Here is a 12,222-nt window from a genome sequence, read left to right as displayed (position 1 = left end):
GTTATCTTGGAATCAGGTTGGTTATGTTAACCGATTCCTTACATACTGATGTGAGAAAGCGTCAGATAATTAAGTAGAAATATATTACTACTAGTGATTACCTCAGATGCACTGGGATGGAGATCTAAAAATAAGTGTTATTATGGATTTTTCTTTGATACATTTTCAATCAGTACCTAAACATCAGTTGGCAGTTTCATCCAATGGATATGATTCTCTCTCCAAAATAGATTAAAATTTTAAATCAATTTTAACTATTGCAAGTACAGCTTTTTACAGCTTTTTAGGAGCATGGTGTAAGCCAACTACAGTATATTTTTCCAAGCATTTAGAAAAAAAAACAGACAAAGTATGTTCTTTTACTTACGATTGTAAGGGTCTGTTGGCATCTCTATCTACCGGAGATATACTTTGAATTTAGAATCTTTGCAGTTCCTCAAGTTTCGGGAGTTTAATACCCGAAACTGAAAACAATAATCTAACTTTCTTTAAAGTCTTAAAATCTAAGTTTTCTTACTTATGATATTATAACTATAACTATAGTCCTAAGTTATATTATTATATCTCTAATCATATGGTTATTATATCAATACTCAATTTGTTTGAAGTTGTAGTTAGCTAGAAGTTATATTATATCTTGTTTAATGCTAGAAGTTATATTATATTTGTTTAATGCTAACTACATTTAAATACTTATATCTACAGGTCAAGAATTTTTTTTTCGCCAAGAAAAATCAGTTTCGAATTTTTGTGAAATGTTAATTTTCAGAGTGTAAACATCGAAGGACTCATTACCTATTTGCAACATATATTTGTTTATATCTTACATTCCAAATGTAAAATTACATCACTGAAAAGAAACATATAAGCATTGAAGAAAAATATTTATATAACTCTAAATACTCTATGTTAAAGTCTTCACCGGAAGATGATAAACGTAGACGCATGTGGATATTGATATTGGGACAAAAAAGAAAATACCATTCTACTCGAAAAGATAATTTCAAACGAAAGCTGAATAATACAAAATATAAGGACAAACAATGAATAACTGTTTGAGGTAGGGTGTGGAACGTATAAATTTTCTCAGATTTACACAACTTACAATGTCTGACGATTTACATTATTATATCTCATCAGATAACATCATAACATAGCAATACTGTAACTGAATATCCAACATTAAAGGTGTGTATACAATCTGTTAAATATTAGAAGTTATACGAATGTTCAAACCTGAGTAATTTTCCTGGAGCCTTCAAAATATACTTTACGCAATCCAGTGAAGAATATCTAACATAACTTATAACAGTTTCAATAAATGCATAACGGATGAATTGTAATACCATATATCTTCTCTGTGTGTTTTCTGTTGTAGGAATGTGTCTCATGCTGAAAAGAGAATACGTAAACTTAGAAAGAAATAAATAACGCTCATCATGTATGTGTACAGTGGCCCAGAGAAATTCTTGAGGCACACACTCCGTGAGATAGGCAAAACAACTAACGTCTGCTCCAAGATTAATTACGCCTGGTAGTAGCTAGCACACAAGCGTGAAGTTGCCCCAACTGTTAAAAATACAAATCGTAAAGACTGTTTTAGTGAAGAAGTGGAGCGAAACGCTGGCTGACAAAATGACAAAAAGGAGCCTTTGGATATTTATACTCACCGTAAACAGCACAATATAAGAAAAAAGTACAGGGACACCAGAGGCGCCGATGAGAAGATGGAGTCAAATGACTTATATAATCTTTTAATTAACTCAAAAGAGGGATTATAAACAAGTTAACTTACTTCAAATGACTATTTATACGGATATGCGTATCAAATAATATACGGGTAGATTATGCAGTATATGTCGTAGGTTACTTTTTTAAGTAAACACAAAACCTTGCACTGAGTTTTGAAACTATTAGCAATAGTCTTACCCTCAAATCATTCAAAGTGTTGATCGATCATTCGCCGGAAGAACCCAGCTTCCAATGAAAATTTTGGGGATCTAACAATGCCAGAGCTTCTTGGTTCCGGCGCCAGTGATTCATACGTAATACTACTTCAGAAGAAGAACTTTTTCGATTTCATTATGCGTTAAATAACTTTTGAAAATGTTAAATATTGGTATGCAGTAATTTATTTGAAAATATTAAGAATGCAAAATTCGATAAGACTCAAATGAGTTGGAGAACTTATCCGTACTAAGTGTATTTCCCCTTAGGTTGTAAATATAACTGAAGATTCTTGATTTTACACATTGAGATACAAGGGGAAAAGGAAAGAATATAGTAACAATTAACAACAATTTAAAAATGAAGGAAATTAACGGATAATATAAAATTAACTCTGTAACTCGCTTCCTCCATTCACTGCTCTTAATTTATTTTCAGGATTGCATCTTTACTGAATTTCTCCACTAGAGATTATCTTCGTTTAGCAGGATCCAACTGGAGTTCATCCTCGTTAATGAAACATTTTAAATAGTGTAAAGGGATAGGAAGAGGATTGAACGCGGGCCACGAATTTAGAAAAGTATGACGGTAATCATGGAACCTTTTTAATTCTTTATTAACAGTTCTTTCACATGTACATTGGACAGTTATAAAATCAATACAAGAGCCAGTTGATTAAAAAAACTGTTGACAAAGAAAACAAGTCACCACAGAGGCTAACCCCGCCATATTGAGTTCGAGAGCCTGAGGAGAGAGGACGCCTAGCGCGCGACAACTGTTTGATCTGAAGCTTTATTTTTTAAAAAATGTAAAATCCTGACATACCATGAAAAGAAAAATCTATCGAGAATTACACTGACTATCAACTGTAATTCCATTATCAAATCGCATTAAAATATCACACTTAAAAGTTAAATTAATACTAATAATTGATATAAATCAGTCAAAAAGAAGGCAGTGATAATTTGAGGTACGTTTCAGCCTTCCCTTTCACCTTTTGAGCAAAAAAAAAACATTAATAAAACAAACAATAAATGATTATTCTTTAATTTCATCAGTTATAAATGGGTGCTTAAGAGCTTCTTTAGCTGATATTCTTGTGTCTGGATCAAGATCCAGCAGCTTTGTCAAGAGATCATAAGCAGAATCCGGGAAAACTTCATCAGACTGATCACTGTTCGTCAAATTAACGTTACTTTTGATAGTAAATACTGAATCACGACATAAACAACCATCATAATCAATCTTTTGACTACAATATGGGCACAATGGCTCTTGTTCTGAATTTTCAGAAGTCATTTTATTTTCTTTCAAGTAATTTCGTTTCCTTCTTCGTAATTTTTTGCACAATTACTTTACATTCAGCGGCTTCCTAATCGTTTGGCACGTTATTAATCTCCCCAATTTCAATGCAGCTTCCTTCACTTTATGAGATCCAAAAATTGTCATTATTTCGGCCAAGCCAGTAACATCATCAGGAGCTCGGAAGAAAGGATACGAACCACTTAAAATAAACAAAAATATCACACCATCAGCCCACATATCGACAGCTGTTGTTTGTTTGATACTTCAGAAGGACTTCCGGTGGTCGAAATCCTGGAGTGCCAGCACGTGGAGCAACCGGGATATTTCTTTCCATGCACTGCGTACACACACTTGCCTTCCCATAGCATTTGGAATTGTCCACTACCGATGTCTTTTAGTCATATTAAAATTTGTTCGTTTTGTGAATATCACTTGAGAAGGTGGTTTCTGAAGGTCAGTACTCTGAACATGAGACTTCACCTGAGAATTCTGGACCCGAACAAAACTTGAACCAAACATATCTGCAATTGAAGTAAGCGGCTACGGAGCCAAAATCCGAAACTTTTCCATTGTTGTATTAGCTCCGGAATTATTTTTTAAATTTGAAGATGACAAGGCACTTAAAGGCTGACGTTCATTCATAGTTTTTAAAGTACTTTGTCCCACATTCAGTGACTGGAAAGGTGGTTTCTTAGACTGAAGTACGTTTTCTTCATTGTTAATTCTTGGCATCAGAGCATGTCTCTGTTTTTTGCTATTTGGCTCATGTTGCTTCTTATTTATAGCATTGTTGTTCTCACTGTCCTCGTCTAATTTGCGATTTTTTTAATTTGTTCGCCACACTCTGGTGAGTCCACCTGGTAGATGTCGGTGTGGATACTTGAGCTAATCCAAAATCTAGTAGTAAAAACTTGTTATTTTGGCGATCGTAGAGGAAATTACTTGGTTTAACATCTCTATGAATAATGTCAAATGCATGAACTCTCTGTACTGCAATAAATAAATTCTTCATGTACAGTCTCGTCTCCTCTACACCCATTTCACAGACATAGTCAGTAAACTTCTCATGTGGAAGGTAAGGCACAACAAATGTTACATGCTCTTCGTGCCGCAGACACAAATCAACTCCAACTACATTGTCCTTCCCTCCAATATCTTTGAAACACTCCAGTTCTCTTTCAATACGTGAGGGGTGACAAGTTGGCACAAGCTGTATGATCGCAAATTTTCTTGGAGTTGAATTTTGCTTCAGAGTTGCCAGGAACACCGAACTGAATGTTCCTTCTTCAATTTTATGATGGATATTGAATAATTGATCCAAATATGGAATCCTTTTTTTCAGTTCAGCAACACTGGTGTTTTCTTTTGTACTTTTTAAAGAGATGGAAGCATTTTCATCTTCTAATTTTTAGTCAATTCATCGACCACCACTAAAGTCAATTTGATTGTCGGGTTGAGCTGAAAAACATCATGCTGTTTTGTCTGGCTGTGTATTACCAGCTTCAGCTTCTCCAGGTTTACAAACGTCTGTTTCTCCAGGCTTACAGGTTTTGATTTGGTCAATGCCAGGTAGAACTTCAGGACTTTTAACAGGTCCATGAAAACTCATACCTTTATCTGCCAAAACATCCACTAGTAGTAACCTCGGAACCAGAGCCATGCTGGTCCTAGTGTGTCAGTCACATAGATTTAAATAATAAAAGAACTAAAAAGGTACAATCTTTACTATACATCCCGCTCTGCAATCTTTGCGCGTCCCTTATGAAGACTTGCAAAGTGCAGTGCGTATCTTTCAACAGCTACCTTGGTGTATTAATTATGAAAAATCGAAACTTTCTCCAGTTCGTGCTCTCACCTTTTGGGGCTTTAATGTGAAAATCGACGACAATACTCTATCTGTGCAACCTAGATATCTTGATATTGTAAAAACTGTTCCCTGGCCGATAGTGCAATCTTCTTAAGTGATTGCGGGATATGTCACATGGATAGCTCCAGTGACATCGTTATCCAATCCAGTCGCGCACGCCATCCTACATCAAGGTGCTTCTGAATTTGTTCGCAGAACAATTTCTCATGTGTCTCCTCGACCTCGCTCCATATGGTGTGATAATACACCTCACTGTGAATTATATGTGGATGCTACCCCTACTTCGATTGCTATTGTGGATAGTGATTCTAACCCTTTGTTTGCCATTACAATATCTCAACAATACCAAATATTTGTAATGGAATTTTTGGCAGTGGCAATAGCTATATTCCTCTTTGCGGAGTATAAATCTCATAATTGGAGTGACAATTTGGCAGTGCTATACTGTTTCCGAAAGAGAATTTGTCGGGTACCCCATCTGTATGTTATATCTAATATTGTATTCAATGACTTTATGTATTCTATTGATCATGTACCTGCAAATGAAAATAAAGCTGACAGCTTGTCGTGGGCTGGCGCCCGATTCTTCTCATGCCTTCGACCAATCAGGGAGAAGCAACTGTCAATCCACAACTTAAAAGTGGAAGACAGAGGCTAATCACTCCATATTGAGTTCGAGGGCCTGAGGAGATAGGACGCCTAGCGCGCGGCAACTGTTTGATTGACTGAGTACGTCGTCTCGTAGAAGCCTACTTGGTTTCAACTTTAATCCTTCAGTGTGGGTGGCGAGTTAACTTGTGTCTTTAAAACGCACCTGCTGTGCGGATGGCGTATATATACGCTTTCATTTTGCTTTGGCTATTTTGTATTGAGTATGGCGAATATTCTTGCCCATAGTAATGTTATACCCGATAAAATTTCGCGAGTTTGCGCTCACCTAGGAACCCCAAGAGACTATACAGAAAAATTCGGCTGATGATGATGATGAAGACGATGAAAATCATAAATACGACAATGACCAGTTATAGTAGCTAATTAGAAGCAACAAAGATCATAAGGCCGAAAATTTCATTGTGATTACTTGAGAGGTTCAAAAGTTATTAAAAGGTAACAAATTCCAAAGTTCTAAAAAAAACTACACCTTTTACAGCGGTTCGCATCTGAAAATTACGCACTGAAGGGGTCAAGTAAACATCATTTGTTTTTTTCTGTGGCAGAGGCAAGAATTTACCAAGTGACATTATTTTTCCCAAAAGTTGCATTTCTTTAATGGCGTTAAAATCTTATATTCACTAAACAGCCAGTACGCCTACTACATATTTGTATTAAAAAATCGTAACAAACTTTTCATTATGAAAAAGCCACTTACATTAAAGAATTAAAAGTACGCGTATTTATTTGGTTGACCCTGGAGAATTAAAAGAAAAAACAAATTAGTTAGGTTAATAGGATCTGTTTAATGTTTTGCACCACCGCATAATCTGTTTGCATTGTATTGAATTTTTTGTGTAGTGTTTTTATGTGCCTATAGCGTCATATAATCTGAAGTAACTGTAGAGACGTGTAACGTAGATATTTTGATAATGGAAATATCTTGATTTAAATATATAAGTAACTATTGTAATCATTTAACACTAAACTTAACAATCCTTTCATAGCGCTAGAAAGTAGGTTCTGGCATGTGTTTCCAATAGCTTACGAAAGCAGTTGAACTATGCCTCGCATCAAGTTCAATAAGGTTAATAGTAAAAATAACATTGATTATAACGTTCAAACACGACCGACCATGTTGCACACTTATTTTCACCAAAATCCTCCCAAGTATAGGTGACAGTCAGCAAAGCATGGTATGTGTCCTGGTGAGGAAGGATGATTGGGAAATATACATATTAATGCACATCGGCTATTGAGTGCAAGGGCAAATAAGAGCGACCTTTCCACATACTGAATTCGTGGTTCTGCTCAGGACCTTATTAAAAAAACATATTTAATTGCTCATTGTTTTGTAGACCACCCATCATCCGCGTGAACGCGAAAATTAGTTGTTTTTAAATACCGGTACTGAAAAAATATAGATCAACGCCTATGGTGATTTTGTATTCCAAAAGTAAAGTATTTGTTTTTCATTGTGTTTATGTATGTGCATTAGAGACATTCGCTATAATATAGAGAATTTCTAGATACATTTAGAGAAATTATTATTATATTTTAGAGATAATCAACAGAAATATGCAGACAAAATATCAGAACTCGTAGAGTTAAAATAAATGCTTACTGCATTGCTCGCGCAACAGTTAAATATTTCCAAAGTAGACAACAGATTATAAGTAAAGAGTGATAAATTAAATGATAGTATTGGCAGTGTTAAGGGAAGACATGGGTAATAAAGTAGTTGAAACTATGACTAACTTAAGGGAAAATTTGGAAAGTAAATTAGAGCAAGTTATCAAAGTATTCAACAGACGAAAGGAGGGAAAATAGGGGAATACAGAGAAGAATGTAAGAGAAATTTAGAGTTCTTGAAGGTAGAGATTGATTATAGCAGGACCGAAATTACACATGATCGCGTAGAAATCAACAGAGGTTTAAATAGTTAAAAGATAGCCAAGCTGTGTTGGAATTCTACGGAAACAAACATCATACACAAATTGAAAATAAGATTTTTGAGTTTGAGGCCACAATAGGCGCACCAAATACATACATACGGGGGTCTACGTCAGGTTTACAGGAACAGCGTCGAAAAGTAAGCCATATTACCGCTGATATCACACAATTAACAACAAAAGAAGATAGAGTAGATAGAGTAGAAAATACAACACAAGCTTTCCAATACATGATACAGCATGTACAAGATATTCCATTACGATCAGCTGTTGTCAGAAGGGTTCCTGGAAGTCAAAAGTAGGGTCTTGAAATTAGAACAAGAGATAGGTAACTTACAAAATAACATCAGCCAGATATGTGGTCGGAAGATTAATAGAAATTCAGGTACTTTCACGCCCGAAATTGATGATTGTAGCGAATAAGGTGATAGTAGTGAAAGGTACGATTCTGACTATTCGAAATTAAATTATAGCGTAGCCCGTTTCTCATTAAAGCGCAGAAACCCTTCTGACGTATTACAATATAAGAAATTCGTGATTTGCCTACATAGAGTGGAATGCCAGATAAGGAAACAAGCCGTTCGAATTTGCGTAACCTCCAGCATAAATTAGATGTATTAAACGTGCACGAAGATGCAGTGTTGCCGGTTCTCCCTAGCTTGTTACAGAACCCGTGTTTAGAAGGTTTCAGAACGCGCCAGCACTTGTTTACAACCTTTGCACAGTCGATGCATTTGAGTCAGTGACTACTGTAGTAAGTAGGGTAACTGCTCATAGAAAAACACCATTCGATTCTCGAGTGCATAGTTGAAATCTACAATTTGCGACCACACGGTACCGCGCGTAGAGCGATTTGAACCCGGAAAGCTCATACACGAAGATATTAGCCAGGATTGTGCCTACATTCCCATATAAGTACAAGGAAATGTTTGCGTTTTATCCGAGTACTGATTTTGCACAGCTCATTGCGAGCGTCAAACGTCTTAAATCGTTGATGCAACTAAATGAAAGGAAGGACACGAAGGAAATATAGACACGAAGGAAATAACTACGATAATCGAAATAAATCGTTTCAGCTCGCAAGAGTTTAGTACAGTAAGTCAACTTGAAATAACCCTAACAATAATAACGACAGCAATTCACAACGAAAGATGAATTCGAATCAAGTTAACAATGGGAGAAATAACCGAGAGAATGGGCGTGAGCAGAATTTCACAGGCGATACCCATGCAAGCAACGAACAGTCAGACAACTGTTCTAGGCAACAACGTAGTAATAATAACAATTCGGGAAACAGAAACGATTGGCGAAGAGGAAATAAGAGAAACAATAGTAGAGCAAGGAGGAATTTTACGTCGTACCCACATAATGAAAGTGAGAATTGGAGAGAACATACTCTCGAACTAGACGCTGGGCACACTTCGGACCGTAGTCAGCAGGGAAACTAAATTCCGATGGGCACTACGGGGTCGCGTCCATCGAATGTAGCCCTATTGAAAATTCCCCAAATTTTATACACGTTCGAAATTATACTTTTCCTTCGGACGATACTCTCGGTAGCGAGGAAAGGAGTGACGTGGAGGAAGATCGCGAAGAAAAGGAATTTGCACTGCATACGATCAAGAGTATTCCGCTTACATAGAGACTAATGTAAATGATATCCCAGTCATAACGTTACTCAATACGTGAGCCGATGCCTCATTAATTTCGTATGAATTTTAGAAAGAAATTAGTAGAGTCATCACTGCCCCCAGGTTACAATCAGCTGATGACGTTCTCTTGGTAGATTACAGCGGTCGCTTTAAACGAAAGTGGGAAGGCGAAACGATATTCCAAATTGATGTATTGATTTTCTCACTGTACGTTGTCTAAGATTGTACGTTATCCAAGATTTGAACGAATCTTGGTGTGAATGCACGGGTCGAAGTCCTAAAGCATTGTCAGTTTCAGTCAGGGAACATTTCTTTATAAGACGAGACCATAAGGAATATCGTATCTTTACTTTGCCGGTACCGTAAACCTTAGATGATTGTGATGGTGAAAAGACAGACTGTAATGATGTTACAGATTATCAGCATATTAATCGCGTAGGAGTTAGTGAACCAGAAGTTTTTCAGAAACAATACGCGACAGACGAAGAGATCATTTCTGCAGTCCAGAAAGCTGATGACCACAATCAGTATCAACGTAATCAGCTGTTAGACTTATTATTCAATATCGGGAAATGTTCACTAATTACCCTGGCAAATGTATTGGTTTTGTATATAAAGCAGACATAAATATGACCGACCAATTAAGAAGAAAACAATATCCTATCCCATATAAGACCATTGCATTAGGTCGACCCGAACTTAAAAAATGATTAGAGTTGCAGATTATAAAACCGAGTCAAAGTATACATAGTAATCCGACATTAGTGGTACCAAAAAATTCGTTCATATCCAAGGTCGTTCGTATCAAATTTTGCTACGAAAGCAGCTCCTTTGTATAATCTTTCGAAAGAGAAAAAGAAACGGCAGTGGGATGAACAACGTGAAATAGCTTTCAACCGTACCAAGCAGGACATCTTAATAACATTATGTTAGCTCTTTGAAATACTTTTATGTCCAATCGGATGCGGCTCATCGTGGTGTTGGAAGTGTCTTATGGCAAAAACACGGTGACGAAAAACGTATAATACACTGCATTAGCCGAACGTTAACACCTACAGAACAGAGGTACTGTTTAAATCAAACACGTCATCATCGTCACCGACCATCGCGCACTTTCTTATTTAGTTCGGGTAAAGCTCTGGAACAATATGTTACTCAAATGGGTGGTCGAACTCCAGGAGCTGGATTACGAGGTACAATTCATACCAGGCTCTGAGAATACCTTAAGTAGGCTATTCCCCACCCACGAACACCAAGTACTGAAAGTCCACACTTTTCAACTACGACGGAAGAAACTATGAACATTATACCAGAGATATTAGCCTCACTTTAACGAGAATGTTCCGATTACATTAATGTTATTAATAATTTGGAAGGTAGGGAGGATGAAGCCGAGTTTAAAAATGGTAAGGCCTGTTAAAAGATTTATAAAGTAGACAACAATAATGTTACACAGTTGTGCCTCGAAGTCCTAAGCCGGACTCAGATTATGGGGCGAGACGCCCGCGCTTTTCTAATTGTGTGTGTAGTAAGGAAAAGAGAGATAGGGAGAACGGAGTCAGTTGAGGCTCAGATCGAATTAACGACCTGATGCCTCATTGACACCAATCCACACGCATGGATTAGTGGTATGACCCTAGCTTTGATTTACTCAGATCACAGAGCTGGGTCCTAGATGCAATATTTAGGGAATACCACGAGAGCAATAAATACATGAAATCTATTATGTAGTTAGAACTAGGTGTAAAACAAAAACTGTAAAAATAAATGTAAAATAGGAATTCCAATCCCGGCGTGATAGAGAAAAATCATAGAAAACACTAGAAGTCTTAACCACTATTGAGCATGCGCGTGAAGAAGTCTCTCCCAAGCTCGATGAGGCTCGTGACGTCGCCTGCGAGCTACGTCAGAACTGGCAGAAATGCGTGGGACGTAACGCCTTTATAAGGGAGGCCTGTGCGCCACTCCGGTTGATTCTACGGATGACAGTCGACGAGTGTGTGTGCTCCTCAGCTACGGCCGCTCGTTTTAACACCAGGTATGTGATTATTTTTCTAAGTTCCCCCTTTAACTTGGGAAGAGCACTTAGAGATTTATAGTCGAATCTTGAGAATGTTTCGCGACGAATATGAAGTTCTTATAACTCGGTATCAAATTCCCTCCTCGAGAATTAACACTTTTCCCTTCGGGCCAATGCAAGTTGCGATGTACGAAGTTCACACTTTACTATTTTCAATAACCCGCGGTTTAGCATAAAAACCTTCTAGCACCCGTTGAGTATTATAGGGGTTGTGCTCCCACTTAGATGATGTAGTAAAACTTCCAAGTTGTAATTCCAATTAACCGATTTTGTTAAATTCATCTGTATTCTTATTTCTATTTTTTTAAATAAAAAGTAAAGTGAAATGGTCTCTTTAATTTAGTCAAGCTATCCCACCAAATTAGATTCAACTCACAGTCTTCATGTGTTACCTGGGTTTCGATTTCCAGTACCAAGCTCTACCACTGTTAGTGCACTTTCTCATCATCTTCGAACCAGTAGGCTAAAGACGTTTTCAAAACCGAGGCTAATAGGTTGTTGGACTCCGAACCAACTTCGTCATACTGGGTGGAGAGTGAAGAAGTTATCTCAATTACGATTTAACAAAAAGAAAGTGTACACAATTGCTACGCCAATCCCAGAACGACAAAACAACATCATAACAATTTTATGGTGTTCGGTGTTCGCCGGGTAACCAACTGTGTGTTCTTGAATCTCTAAACAAATCTCTGGTGCTCATTCACTTTAGAGGGGAACCAATTATCTCAGTTGCCCAAAAGCGCGATTTTTGCACATCGGGAGTGATTT

The 12,222-nt window shown here is 37.1% G+C and overlaps 1 protein-coding gene across 1 annotated transcript; it reads right to left on the bottom strand.

Moving 5' to 3' along the window:
• Nucleotides 1–2,985: 2,985 nt before the first annotated feature.
• LOC145669817 (non-specific serine/threonine protein kinase Cdc7-like) lies at nucleotides 2,986–4,660 on the bottom strand (the record flags this gene model as incomplete). The annotated part of the gene is given in 4 exon segments (XM_081738159.1): nucleotides 2,986–3,514; nucleotides 3,516–3,643; nucleotides 3,685–3,757; nucleotides 4,053–4,660. Coding segments are annotated over 4 exon segments (1,338 nt in total), but the record flags the coding sequence as incomplete, so codon positions are not given.
• Nucleotides 4,661–12,222: the final 7,562 nt, after the last annotated feature.

Source organism: Thermobia domestica, chromosome 14 (genome assembly GCF_964235325.1).
Source record: "Thermobia domestica chromosome 14, izTheDome1.hap1.1, whole genome shotgun sequence".
NCBI classification, from domain to species: domain Eukaryota; kingdom Metazoa; phylum Arthropoda; class Insecta; order Zygentoma; family Lepismatidae; genus Thermobia; species Thermobia domestica.
The sequence above is the reverse complement of the archived record's forward strand: the minus strand, read 5'-3'. Positions and strand labels throughout refer to the sequence as shown.